A 14,959-nucleotide genomic window follows, 5' to 3' on the forward strand; every position below is an offset into this window, starting at 1 on the left:
AGTGACCTCTGTTACTTCCTGTGAGAACTGTCCTAACCCAGAATTTTCAGCTACAAGTGGTGTAATTCAGAATTTGGTTACTGAATTGAATTAAGGGTTTGTATTAGGGATAAATACTGTTGGAGTAATTCTGGTATATTGGGTTGGTGGTTTTGTGCAGGAAGTTTAGAATACCACAGCTCTTATAATGATTGTATACTCTTCTGGCTCCTTTCCCAGATTTGCCTGAAAAGGGTCAGAGGAGAGGATGAAATTAATGACATATGAATGCTAACACCCAATTAGAGGTGTCTTCAAAGGAATAATTAGGCTAGACTTAATAAGAGGGGATTCTGAGAAGAAAAAGCTTTAGGCAAATTATACTCTGAAAGAAAAGAAGATGTGAAATAAGGCAACTCTAAGAGATTGGAGTTGATTAAAACTTCAGGAAGTGATTTTATCTACTTATCTTAAAAATAGTATAAACATAGTGAGACAAATGGATGGAGAGGGATGGTCACTGAGTCCAGGCTAGGAGCAGGGGTCTGAACACTGGTACCCTTCCTCCAGCACATATCCGGAGGCTGTAATTTTAGGACCCCTGTTCTCTTTATGATGAGAAGGAAATGGCAACCCACTCCATTATTCTTGCCTGGAGAATTCCATGGACAGCAGAGGCTGGTGGGCTACACAGTCCAGAGGGTCGCGAGGAGTCGGACACGACTGAAGCGATTTAGCATTCTCTTTATGAAGGAGGACAAGGTTTTTGCTTTTCAAAATAACAGCAGCAGCAGCAAACACTTGAACTGTGCTTCCCACCTATAATGCAAGTTCTCTGTTTCATTTTCCTCATCTGTAAATAGAGATTCCACGATTACCAAATCCCCACAACAAATCCAGGAGTGCAGAAAATGACTTGCTCAAGGTCATACAGGCAGGGATTAGCAGAAGACAGATTGACCCCAGTAGCCTGGAGCGGAAGCTTAAACTCTCATTCACGTGATTTAGGAAGGGGACGGGACACAGGCAAAATGCAAGCTCTCTCAACACATTTATTTTAGTGTAAACTCTCCAGTGCCTCCCTCTGCTACACCACCCTTAGCTCTTAATTGGTGAAACGCAGCGCCTTCCTTACTTTGCTCTCGTCACTCTCCTCTCTTTTTTGACCAACAGCCTCCAGTCAGGGAGCTTCTCCGTCAGTTTACAGCGCACCTCCCGGCATCCCGTCTTTCTTAGCCCAATAGCTAACATTCATTGAAAATCCTTCAACAGACGCGTGGGTTATGTCATTGTACGAGTATTCACTGAACGCTCAGAGTGGGAACGTTAATCAGCAATGAAAATATTAACTTACTTTCTAAGATACTTTTTTTTTTTAACTTAAAAGCCTAAAAAAGAAAGATCTCAGTTCACTTCTGAATAGAAACCTTCACCCTCAAGCTCTCATCCCTGCGCCTCACTGAACGGCATTGGCCACAAGGGGGCAGTGGCGGCCACGGAGTCGAACCTGGGGGCGTGCGCGGCGGCTCGGCCATCGCTTGCTCTCGCCTAGCGCGCGGCTCTCGGTCGTGGATTAGCGCAGCTGGGGACGTGGGAGGCCGCGGGCCCCGCCCCCGACCGGCGGCGGCGGCGGCCCAGCGCGGCAGTCTGCGCTGCTGGCGGAGCGGCGCGGAGGGCGCGACCAGCGGGTGGGGGCCCAGGAGTGTGTGCTGCCTTCGGAGCTCCTCTCGGCGCGCCAGGGCGCGGGCACGACCGCGGGCCCCTCGGGCGGGCGCCAGGCTCAGGGCGCCGGGAGTCGGGGGGCAGCCCGCCGGGGTGCCGGGACCATGGCGTTGCGCGCCCGGGCGCTCTACGACTTCAGGTCGGAGAACCCGGGCGAGATCTCTCTGCGGGAGCACGAGGTGCTGAGCCTGTGCAGCGAACAGGACATCGAGGGCTGGCTCGAGGGGATCAACAGCCGCGGAGACCGCGGCCTCTTCCCGGCCTCCTACGTGCAGGTGATCCGCGCCCCCGAGCCCGGCCCGGCGAGCGACGGCGGCCCGGGCGCCCCGGGCGCCCCGGCCCGCTACGCTAACGTGCCACCCGGCGGCTTCGAACCCCTGCCCGCCGTGCCGCCCACCTCCTTCAAGCCGCCGCCCGACGCCTTCCAGCCGCTGCTGCAACCGCAGCAGGCGCCGCCGGTGAGCACCTTCCAGCCGCAGGGCTTCTCGTACGGCGGGAGCGCCCTGCAGCCGTCGCCGCAACAGCTCTACGGCGGCGGCGGCGGCGGCTACCAGGCCAGCCAGGGCAGCGACGATGACTGGGACGATGAGTGGGACGACAGCTCCACCGTGGCTGACGAGCCGGGCGCACTGGGGAGCGGCGCTTACCCGGACCTCGACGGCTCGTCGTCTGGGGGCGTCGGCGCTGCTGGCCGCTACAGCCTGTCCACGCGCTCCGACTTGTCGCTGGGCTCCCGCGGCGGCTCTGCGCCCCCGCAGCACCACCCGTCGGGGGCCAAGAGCTCGGCCACCGTGAGCCGCAACCTCAACCGCTTCTCCACCTTCGTCAAGTCGGGCGGGGAGGCCTTCGTGCTGGGTGAGGCGTCGGGCTTCGTGAAGGATGGGGACAAGCTGTGCGTGGTGCTGGGACCCTATGGCCCCGAGTGGCAGGAGAACCCCTACCCCTTCCAGTGCACCATCGACGACCCCACCAAGCAGACCAAGTTCAAGGGCATGAAGAGCTACATCTCGTACAAGCTGGTGCCCACGCACACGCAGGTGCCGGTGCACCGGCGCTACAAGCACTTCGACTGGCTGTACGCGCGCCTGGCCGAGAAGTTCCCGGTCATCTCGGTGCCCCACCTGCCCGAGAAGCAGGCCACCGGCCGCTTCGAGGAGGACTTCATCTCCAAGCGCAGAAAAGGCCTGATTTGGTGGATGAACCACATGGCCAGCCACCCGGTGCTGGCGCAGTGCGACGTCTTCCAGCACTTCCTGACCTGCCCCAGCAGCACCGACGAGAAGGCCTGGAAGCAGGGCAAGAGGAAGGCCGAGAAGGATGAGATGGTGGGTGCCAACTTCTTCCTGACCCTGAGCACGCCCCCCGCCGCCGCCCTCGACCTGCAGGAGGTGGAGAGCAAGATCGAAGGCTTCAAGTGCTTCACCAAGAAGATGGACGACAGCGCGCTGCAGCTCAACCACACAGCCAACGAGTTCGCGCGCAAGCAGGTGACCGGCTTCAAGAAGGAGTACCAGAGGGTGGGGCAGTCCTTCCGCGGCCTCAGCCAGGCCTTTGAGCTGGACCAGCAGGCCTTCTCAGCCGGCCTGAACCAGGCCATCGCCTTCACCGGAGATGCCTACGACGCCATCGGCGAGCTGTTCGCCGAGCAGCCCAGGCAAGACCTGGACCCGGTCATGGACCTGTTGGCGTTGTATCAGGGCCACCTGGCCAACTTCCCCGACATCATCCACGTCCAGAAAGGTAAAGCCTGGTCTTAAGAGCGGACGGTGTGGGATGTGTTGTTCAGGCTGAGAGGGTCACTTTGACAGAAGTCCCATTGTCTGTTTCAGATTAATATCCCACAGGTCGGGATCCCAGCAGGGATGTGGGCAGCCAGGCGGTGCCCCAAGGGTAGGGCGGATGGTGGGCTGATGGCTTCCTCCTTAAAGTATTTCCAGACAGGCTTTTCCAGACAGGCTGCGGGTACACTCTTCAGAGGAGGCTGGGAGGGCACTTTTGACGACAGTGCTGTCATTTTGGAGTGTGACTAGTTGGGTAATGAGCTTCTGGGATCGGTCATCTTGTGTCTAGGGTAGAATCAGAAGGGGACCCAAGTCGTGTTAGGCATCCATTTGAACACTGGCAGTGTCATTTAGCCGTGGGTTTCGGGAAGTGTGGAAATCAGGGGCAAGAGTGGATATCTGCAGATAAAGGTAAGTCCTGCTTTCGCCCCTCTTCTCGTCTCAGCCCCTGCATTGGTAGAGAAAGTAGGGTCAGTTCTCTGTAGGTACCACTTAAATGGGGAGGCGTAGGAATTTCCTGCACAGGCTTCTTGCTTGCAAGCTTTGTAAAATAAGGTAAAAGACTCAGCCAAATTTCAGGAAGTTTTAAGAAAATTACTCTCTTTAAGCTTGGTCATTTTGAATTTGGTGTCTACTAACCGACTGAAATTAAGAATATTATTTAGGAAGATGGTGTAGGGAAGCCATGTAGAATGCATAGGATCTGTATTGTGTTTGAGAGCAGTGTTTCTGGTATCTCAGCGAGTAGCTGCCCAACTGTCAGAGCTATTTTATTTAGTCGTCGTTAGTGTCCCTAAAGACTGAAGTTTGCAGATTGTTTTCTTAGAAAATAAATTAGAGCAGAATTAGAGCAGTAATTCCTGCCTTAAGGTTACTCGCTGGCTTGCATTCTGATAGCATGCCTGGAGAGAGGGAGAGTGGGGAGGGGTTGGAATGGGGAGGCAGCCTTGCTGAGAAGGTCTTCAGTTCGCTGCGGGGGGAGGGGAAGGGGACGTCACCTAACCACCTTCCTGAGCGGGTGGAAACCTCCTTGGGCCAATGAGTCTGGCCCTGGGTAATGAGTCGCTTGCTGCCCTTTGAGGTGGGACAGCCGGTTTACAAACAGCCCAGATCTTTAACCTGTTCTTCCTGGTATTAAACTAAAGTTTGCCTCTCTTGATTGTCTTTCTGTTCCCTGGAAACACACAAAGTAAGTTTCTTCCTCGTCATGGCAGCCCATCAGACCTTTTGGGACAGCAGCTTCCTTCCCCTCTGCTGCACTCCTGCCTCTTCCGAGTAGGTGACAGGCTTCTAACTCCCCAGAGAGGGGTCCGGCAAATATGCTGATGCTGGGGTAGTCCCTGCTAAAATGCACTGCCCCAAACATCTGCAATTCTTTCAGTGTAACTATCTGCAATAGTTTCAGTGGAGAACAGTAACTTTTTTGACAATTTACATCTTGTAAGTGAAATATAAGGTTAAATTAGCTGTTTGGGCATCCATATCACTATTGACCTGCATTGAACCTGCGTCTTTGTTCCCTGTGACCCCCCTTTTTTGCATAAATTGCTATGAATTCTTGATATTTAGTCGGTGCTGGTGCAACTGACTCTTTGAGCCTTTAATGCAGGATCTGACATTTAAATCCACTGTTACATCATTCTGGATCCACCGCTGGGTGCCTTTTTAAATGTTTCTGTGAGTTTATGCAGATTGTTGGTAAACAGTTGAAAGGGTGGAGCCAGGTGCAGATCACGCAGTCACACAGGTGGCTGGCTACTACAGGGCAGCGTCAGTTCATTCAGTGGTTTCACTGTCTTCAGACCTCACACTCAGCCTTGTAGAGTGACTCTGCTGTTGAAGTGATTAGAAAATACTTGATGTTTGCTATAAAGTCTATTTTGAGTTTATATGTAGTCTGTCAAGCCATATACATAGTTTATTATTTTTTTTTAACACTAGAACTAAACTAAACACTAAACTGTTGGGATTTGAGAAACTTCCTTCATTAAAAGCAGTACCATTTTTACCTTGTTTAAACAGTTCAAGGGCCCTAAACATAATCTTCAGGAACTTCAGAAAGAACATCAGTTGATATTCAACATATCAACTTTTTGTTTGTTTCTGCTGTAGCCTTGGTGTGTGATGTACAGGGAGCCTGTGTCCCTGGAAACATGTCTTTAGAATGTACTGCCATTTAAAGCTATAGCGTGCAGTGCATAAAGCTAAAAGCATTTGTTTACAGCCAGCATTTATCAGGGATGCTAGTGTTGGCCGTTTTAGGAATACAGATGAGCTTTAAGCCCGGCTGAAGCTTTTTGAACATGTTCTGGATGTTCACATGATTGTACAGAGCAGAAGAAATAGCCCCCTCCCGCACCTACTACACAGTTGCTGTTGGAATGAATCTTTCTTCATCTGAGCACTTGGGAATTTTGTTTACAAGTTGTTTTTTCCTTCAGGATCTCAAAACATAATCATATTTTAGGCCTTACTGTGACTTTGGAGAGGAGAGTAAAAAAAAAAAAGTGAAAATCTTTAAGCAGTTTATGCGATCTTTTGTTGAAAGTATTTGGTCCAGAGTTTATATTAAGTCTTTGTTGTTTTCAGTAAGAGAAAAGTGGTTTTATCCCTTTTACATTTTACATGTTCTAATCATATATTACCCTGGAGAAAATCATGGCAACCCACTCCAGTATTCCTGCCTGGAGAATCCCATGGACAGAGGAGACTGACAGGCTACAGTCCATAGGATTGCACAGTCGGACACGGCTGAAGCAACTTAGCACGCACACAATCATATATTAGGAGACCCACATTCAGTTGAGTCAGAAAATGATTAGAAAGTACTTTTTAATGACTAAAGCAGTTAAGAAGGGGAGTTAATTAGTTCTTTTTCTCCCTTAATTCTTGGGGGAGAGGACGGGGCCATTAGGCTCCTCTGGAGCCTTTTTTTTTTCCAGGAGACTGCTGCCATCAGCCAGCTTTCCCACAGTTTTGGACCTGAGTTCTTCCATGCTGAGTCTGTAAGCCACACGTAACTCTTCAAGTTAGTTACAGTTCAATAAAATTTAAAAAATTCGGTTCCTTAGTCGTGCTAGTTATACTTCAAGTGCTTTATAGCCAGCGACTACCATACTGGACAACAGAGGTGAGGTCTGTTTCCATCCTTGCTCTAGGTTCTCATTGGACCGTACTGAGCTGGACTGTTGGCCAGAGTTTAACTGTCAACCCTGTCATGGGTTTCTCTGGCAAATTGATGATCTCTTCACATACTTCCAGATGGTTTTCTTTTCTCTCGATCATCACCTGGCATCCCCTCTCTGTATGAACTTAAGGGATAAAAAGTAGGCGGGGAAACAGGTCCTGCTAGATCCTTCTCTACAGAACATCCTGGGTACCCAACCATCGAGTAATACTTGTGCAGCAGGAGGAAGTCCACCGGCTTTGCATCCTGCCTTCATTCCCCGTTCAGAAAACCTAACTGGGTTCCGGATGGACATTTGAGGCTCATTAGGAACTGTCTCCAGAAAGAGGGTGGAAAACGTAAATACCCTGCAGTGTGGTCAGCTGGGGTTTACTGACCGTACTTAGTACTGAAACCACCACTTACACTTAATAATGGTGTTAGTATAAGTGCTTTCTGCAAAAATGAAGAAAGCCTTGCGTTTCCTTCAGCAGAAAGGGAATGTTAGAATTCTGATTTTTTTTTTTATGAAGTCTCAGATAAACAGACCTATTTTGGTTCATGGAGTTCAGTGTAGGAAGAAGGCAGTTTTCTGTAGTCTGAAGGACAGAAGATGGAATTCAGAACCTGTCTGAATTTAATTCATATTTTGCTTTGTTGTCACAGGAGCCCCTTAAATTCTTTGTTTATGGATGGTTCATTGATTGCTGACTAACCAGCCTACACAGGTCTTATCAGTGAGCTTTGTAACCCTGGGTCTTGATTTTCTTTTCTTGAAATGGCAGCCTCTTATCCCCTTCCTCTTCATCGTCCCTGCCTGCTGTATGCTTTTATAATGCCAGTGTTAGTGAGTTGGTGTGGTGTGTAGAATATATTTCACTATCAGTTTCTTAGCATATTCAATTCTGTTTCCAAAGATACGATTAATCTCTGGTATTTAATGAAGCTTAATCTGGAAGGCAGCGGGTGATGGTGGTTTAAAAGCTTTGGGCTTATCTCTTGGGGAATACCGTGAAAGGGAAAGACTATAATGTTAGATGATGAGAAATGTTGGTTTCATCTTTGTTGATGAATCTGGACTAGATAGCCAGAGGCAGTGACTTAAAAGGAAATCGTATTCCAGAGAAAAGGTATAAAATCATGTAAAAGTGATTGGTTGGTATAGTCTGAGTATGTGAAGCGGGGATGCAGAACCAGACAAACAGGCAGTCCTGTTTTCTGTGCTCGTAAATTAAACACGCAGGGTCTACTTCACTGCCCTCTGTAAACGTTCCAGACGGAGCTTTCTTTTGAACAGAAAACAACCCCAGGACCTCAGGAATGGTACACCGGTAGTGAGCCTGGCAGTCTTGTGGGTAGAATTTCACCTTTGTGCTTCCTGTCAGCACAGGGAGGGTTGGTCTTCTGTCCCTCAGACATTAATTAAAGATAGCCAGAGTCCCGACAGGGCACTCGAGGTGAGGCTGGGCCGCTGTGAGCCCTTCCCTCTCTGCTCCCCATTCTCCTGTGTCTAAACATAGCCCTGAGAAGGTGGTGCCAGAAGTACAGAGAAGAGGTCTGTTAAGCGGGCTGTTTACAAGCTCATCCTTACTTTGAAACCTCTGGACTAGCAACCGAGGTCATTCACCTTTTTTGCTTTAGTCTCATCTTTAACTGTACCATTCTCCTCTCCCATCCACTCCTAGCTGTTTTTTAAGGAGACTTCAGTTCCAGCCTTGAGATTTGGCCCAATCTGTATTTTCTTTGTGGAGACAAGGTTGTCTTTGGGGTTTTTGTTCAGTTCAGTTCAGTCGCTCAGTCGTGTCCTACTCTTTGTGACCCCGTGAATCACAGCACGCCAGGCCTCCCTGTCCATCACCAACTCCCTGAGTTTACTCAAACTCATGCCCATTGAGTTGGTGATGCCATCCAGCCATCTCATCCTCTGTTGTCCCCTTCTCCTCCTGCCCCCAATCCCTCCCAGCATCAGAGTCTTTTCCAATGAGTCAACTCCTTGCATGAGGTGGCCAAAGTATTGGAGTTTCAGTTTCAGCATCAGTCCTTCCAATGAACACCCAGGACTGATCTCCTTTAGGATGGACTGGTTGGATCTCCTTGCAATTCAAGGGACTCTCAAGAGTCTTCTCCAACACCACACTTTAAAAGCATCGATTTTTCAGCGCTCAGCTTTCCTTACAGTCCAATTCTCACATCCATACATGACCGCTGGGAAAACCATAGCCTTGACCAGACAGACCTTTGTTGGCAAAGTAATGTCTCTGCTTTTTAATGTGCTGTCTAGGTTGGTCATAACTTTCCTTCAAGTGTCTTTTAATTTCAAGGCTGCAGTCACCATCTGCAGTGATTTTGGAGCCCCCCAAAATAAAGTCTGACATTTCTTCCACTGTCTTGTTATAGATGACTGAATCCCTGGGTTAAAGCATCAGTGTGACTGACCACCGAATGTCTTGGTCACAATCTAGGTGGGGACACTGCTCACATCACCTCGTCATTGGTCTTTTCCGACTTCGTTTTTGAGTCGTGAAGCCCTCTGCAGAATTGTATCAGGAAGTCTGGTCTGTTAGGTCGGTCACTGTAGAGCCCAGAGGTGGCAGGGACCCGAACTGCCACTCACGGTCTTCTGAGGAATCTTGGACTCAGCTGGACTATCCTCTTGAAGTGTCATATGCACAGGCTCCTATCTGGTCATCTTTGAATTTTCAAAAGACTGTGTGGAACCCGAACACCCTTACCAACATGACACTTTTCTTAAACAGATTCCTTCTTTTCAGGCTAACTAAAAATCTGCTGTCTTCTCAAAGTGTTTTACAACTAAAGTTTCATATCAAATTAGATTTAATTTGCTATCTACTTATGATGATCACACACACACTCACACACACACACAAATAGCACAGTAATGCTTTCTGTTTAGAGAGACTGTGCCCAGAAGACCTGAACTGTTTTTCGTCCCAGACTTGATTTGTATCTGCAGGAGGAATGGACAGGACTCTGATCCTCATGGAGGTTTTTGTTGTTGTTATTTTGTTTCTTGGCTGTGCCTGGCAGCAGGCAGGAGCTTAGTTCTCTGACCAGAGATCAAACCTGTATCCCCTGCAGTGGAGGGCAGAGGAAGTCCCATCATGGAGTGTTTTGACTGGTGGCAGGGAAGCTGTGTGCCAGGGGGCTTCACAGAGCAGATGGGTCTGGTCTGGGTCTGATGGGGGGCTGGATCGACTCTGGGGCCCCACATCAGAGTCTGGTCACCATGGGCCAGCCTGACATCTGGGTGACCAGATGTGAGGGTATCCTTGGGCAACTGTTTTAACCTCTGTGAGCCCCATTTTCTCGCTGACAAGAGAGGGAACACTTCCTCATAAGGTCATCATGAGGACCAAATGTTACGGTTCTTAGTAATTGCTCACTAAGCAATTGATTTTGCAAAGTATAAGGTACTTTTAAGATGGGAGATACTCTCCCTTAAAAGACAGTTCCAGCGATCTTATCATCCCTTCAGGCGGCCTTTCACCACCAGAATTGCAGACAAAGTATAAAACCCCATGGAATCATCAGTACAGTATTTGAGTGCTGTATTTTAATGCAGCTGTTGTTTTGCACACCAGGAAAAATGGTGACAGGAATAATCATCAGTGTTACTGGAGTCAGCAGTTTGCTGTTGTTCACACTAAGGAGTTTATGTAAATTGTCTCTTGTCAGCCTCTCTCTTCCTCCAAATTCCTTGTGTCCTTGGACACACAAGTGTTGGCGTTTCTGAGCTTCAGTTCCATCACCTGAAACTATGTGGTTCATGGTTTCCTAGATATCATTTTGTTGGTTAACTCTTTTAATAGCATCGTTCCTGCATTGAAAATAAAATATCCCCCCCCCAAAAAAACCATGAAAATAAAATATTCCAAAGCATATAATGAACATTTTGACCTTGATTCAGGCTAGTTTCAAGAGCATTCTATTTGTTTATGTGACTCTGTAATCTAGGAGCATGCAAATCCTTTATCGGTTGGCATGAAAGAAGAGTCACGCACATTTAATTCAGATCAGCAAACTTGCACCCAGGGCTTCTCCCTGCCAGGTGCTGTGAATGTGGAAGTGATGACTCCCTGGCCTCCTGCCTGTTATGAGAGCTCCCAGGTGTTCTGACGCCAAGGCGTGCTGGGCCGCTGGAGCAGCTTCCCTCTGACCCAGACGAGGGTGTAATTAATAGGGCCACCAAAGAGAGAAGGTGTGATCGGCTGTTTTCCCTCCTACAAGCCGTACTTCACCTTGAGTTCTAAATACTGTCTCCTCTTCAGACGTAGAGCCAGTCTTGTATTGTTGATCTTGCATTTGTAGCTCAGTTAAACTTCAGTGTGGATGAATTTTAGTCCACATGTCATTTCTTCTCCCTTCCCTTGGAACTTTGTGTCTCTCACTGTGACATGACTTTTTTCTTCTGATAAAGAAGTTTTATGTGTTATTTAGCAGGTAGGGAGACAGTGGTTAGGGAGGGGAGCTTAACATCATTCAGTTTATTCATGGGATCCTCTGAAAGGTAAACCTGATTTTAGTCAACAAATATTTCAGTGCCCACATAGATCAGTCACTAGTAAAGATGCTACGGTTGCACCAGGAGTCAAAGCAAAGATCACCACCCTTGTAGAGTTTACATTCTAGCAGGGTGGAGACACAAGGAAAAACACACACTGAGTAATTATAATGTATGTCCAAGTACGGTATGTGTTCAGTTCAGTCACTCAGTCGTGTCCCACTCTTTGTGACTCCATGGACTGCAGCATGCCAGGCTTCTCTCTCCTTCACCATCACCCAAAGCTTGCTCAAACTTATGTCTATTGAGTCGGTGATGCCATCCAACCATCTCATCCTCTGTCATCCCCTTTTCCTCCTGCCTTCAATCTTTCTCAGCATCAAGGTCTTTTTCCAGTGAGTCCCTCTTTGCATCAGGTGGCCAAAGTACTAGAGCTTCAACTTCTGCATCAGTCCTGCCAGTGAATATTCACGGTTGATTTCTTTTAGGATTCACTGGTTTGATCTCCTTGTAGTCCAAGGGACTCTTGGGGAACCTCACCGGCACCCACACCAGCCTCTCTGGGACACCCCTCATGACCCAGGCTGGTCCCCACCTCCAGAGTGCAGTGGGAAAAACACCTCGGTCAGAAAGAATCTGACAACCGGGACCCAAGTGTGCCCACCACCTGCCCCAAAGCCACAGTCTGGGCCTGTCCCCACCTACAGAGCAGGTCACTGGGGGGCTTTGGGGCTGAGGGGGAGTGAATGCTCCTGAGGGCCAGACCGCCAAGCCACAGGCGCTCTGGGTGCAGAAGGCCTTCTTTCTCCCTGCCCACCGGGTGCCCGGCCCAGGTGAGGCTGGGTCAGTTGGTCTCTGCGGCCAGAGGGGCACAGGGAGATGCTAGTCGACCCGATCAGGCGACCCCAGAGCTTGGATCTGGAGCGCAGTGACAGTCACCCGCCTCATGATATGTGTTAGGGGGAAAATAAAAGTGGAACAGAATAAGTGGACTTGGGGAGGCCGGAGACGGAATGAGGTACATAATGAAAAGCATGATGATCAAGGCCTCATCAAGAAGATGAGATTTAAGGAGGTGAGGGGGTTAACCAAACCGGTATGGGGGAAGAGCTCTTCAGGCAGGAGATCCAGCCGGAGTAAAGGTGCTAGTATGCATGTGTGCTGGGCCTGCTGAGGACAGCAGGGAGACCAGGTGATGGGTACTAAGAGGGTCTGAGTAGGAGGTGAGGTCCCAGAAGGTTCCACTCACAGGGCTTCATGGGTCATTGTCAGGATTTGGAGTGAAAGCCCGAGTTTGACGGGAGCCATTACAGGTTTTGAGGGAAGGAGTGATGTACCAGTAGACCTTTTAACAGACTGACTCCAGTTGCTCTGTTGAGAAGAGAATGGACAGGGATGAGGCAGGGTGGAGGCCAAAGGTAGGAGCTGCTGCTGCTGCTATGTTGCTTCAGTCGTAGGAGCTAGGAGCCAATAAATCTGATAATGTGGCTGAGAGATGATGAGACAGTGAGGTCCCACTCTAGATTTATTTTAAAGATAGAATCAGCAGGTTTTCCTAAAGGATCGGATGTGGCACCTGAGAGGAAGAGGAGACAGAGTGACTCTGGTTTGGGCTTCACCAACGCTGAGAATGGAGTCTCCATCAGCTGAGATGAGGAAGGCTGCGAGTGACACAGAGGTGGGGATGGGCTATTAGGACTTCAGTGTAATCCTTGAGGGTGAACAGGCTCCTGCCTTCTGTTCCACATCTCCCCCACCCAGCACGTTCATAGTCAAGCCCCAGGTCAAGTTCCCGTCCTTGGAGTATCCCAGCCCTTTTCTAAGTCGTCTTTGCGGATAGAATGCTGACTGGTGTGCCAGAGACTGTATGTTGCTTGATTAGTGTGCAGGGATCATCTTTTTATGTTCCTCAAGTATAAAGTTCCACTGTTTCATACATACATAGTAAGTACTTAATGAATGCTTGTGGAATTAATGAAGTAGGCACTCCAAAGTACTTCTTGGTTAATTTTGAAATAGATTTCTTCTGTGATTTATAGAATGTTTTTGTTTTTCTATTTATATGATGATGGATAACAGGATTTAAAAGCATACAGGAAATAAAAATAGTATCTGGATGTGTTTTATGGGTGAAGTCATGAACATGTGAGCAGTTTAAGTCTTAAGTATCTACGAAATGACTTTCCAAAATTCATTGGAGTGGGGAGGAGGAGAGGAAATTTGAAAATGCTTCATTTTATGTGCCAGAAAAATTATGTATCTCATGATTAAACTTTATATTGATTCTTGGCGTTTAAACTTGTATATCGTATGTTTCTCTCCTCTTTGGTAAACTTTCATGAGACTACTCTTTCCCTGGGGTCCCTTTTGCTTAATTCACAACATGTGAATTAGAGCGTGTGTGTTCATGGTGTTGAGTGACTTGGATACACAAAGCGCTGGGTGTGGGTGTTGAGCAGGAGGTGCCTGCCCTCAGGGAAGATGCAGTTCCTTGAGGGAGGGAGGTTGTGTGTGCAGAAAACTGAAATCAGAGGTGGGTCTCACTTAGTGCCTGTATAATAATAGTGCGTGAGAGTCCAGGCTTGTGTTAGAGGTTTGGGTGGTAGCATTGGTTTTCCCTTTGAAAGATAGTTGTATTTTGCCTTTTGGAGGAACATCCATGGACAGTGCGTGGTTGATCCTGGGAATGCTTTAGGATAGGTTTGATAAGCATATAAGAGCTGATACGCTCCATGCCCAGAGCTTAGGTCACTGAGGGAGGCTGACAGGTGAGTTAGCTGTCACTGTACAGTGTGACCCGTACAGTCATGGTAGCACGTGCCATGGTGTGAAGTAGGACAGAGGAGGCGTGGTTAACTATGCAGAGTTCAAGGGTGGCTTCTCCCTGTCTCGGTGGAAGAAGAGTTTTGGAATGCAGTTGGGAGTTTGCCTGGTGGGCAGCGCTGGGAAGGACATTCTGGGCAGAGGGAACCATAAGTACAAAAATCAGGGACTAAACCCTGGCCACCTCTCACATCAGCCTTGGCATGGTTGCAGCTGTACAGAGGGCCCCTTCTGGATGCACTGAAGCTGAAAGGTGGGAACTTGTAGCCTAAACACTGGTGTTCTTAAGAAAGGTCCTCATGAGATTTTGATGCTGGAGGTGATGGAGGGAGCCTCATGGAAGATCAACGGGGGTATTGATGTGCTCGGGCCTGCAGGCCTGGTGACAGGTGTGAAGGGTGGCTCGGGGTGGGGCAAGATGGAAAGTTCTTGCAATAATTCAGGCAAGACATGGTGAAATACTAAACTGAGAACATGTCTGTGGGGGTGGGGAAGAGGAGACAGAAGGAGGTGTTGGCCAACAGGAGTGGGGCAAGGGACAGGGAGGAGAATAAAAATGCCCTGCATGCTGAGCCTGTGGAGCTGCCAGCAGAGATGCTGGAAGATGCAGTGGGGTCTGCAGCTGACTGGCAAACCCACCCAGGTGCCTGTTCATTTATAGCACTTGAGCTTAAGGATGCTTTTTATATTTATTTTTTAATGATTAGATAAGGCTCAATTTTGCCTCAACTTGCAAAGCATCAAATATTTACTCTCTGACCCTTAAAGAAAATGTTTGCTGACCCTTGACTTGGAGGTCAAGCAGGTTAGGGAGTTGGTGTATGTGTGGCTGTTGCTACCATTTTTGAGTGCTTAGTGTGTGAGCAGCAGTATTCTGGACATTCACATCCATTGCATCTGACTCTATTCAGGGGTTGGTGTGACGGCAGAGAGGTCTTGAGCCTGGACCTCAACCATCTGGGGCTG

At 48.7% G+C, this 14,959-nt stretch overlaps 1 protein-coding gene across 1 annotated transcript in view; it reads left to right on the top strand.

The window, feature by feature from the left end:
- The first annotated feature begins 1,630 nt into the window (after positions 1–1,630).
- SNX18 (sorting nexin 18) overlaps positions 1,631–14,959 on the top strand; it is a 30,601-nt gene continuing 17,272 nt past the window's right edge. The window contains exon 1 of the mRNA XM_065905128.1: positions 1,631–3,441. Coding sequence (XP_065761200.1) covers positions 1,806–3,441 — 1,636 coding nt within the window. The 5' untranslated portion in view covers positions 1,631–1,805. The remainder of the gene's footprint in view (positions 3,442–14,959) is intronic.

This window comes from Muntiacus reevesi, chromosome 14 (assembly GCF_963930625.1).
Source record: "Muntiacus reevesi chromosome 14, mMunRee1.1, whole genome shotgun sequence".
NCBI lineage: Eukaryota > Metazoa > Chordata > Mammalia > Artiodactyla > Cervidae > Muntiacus > Muntiacus reevesi.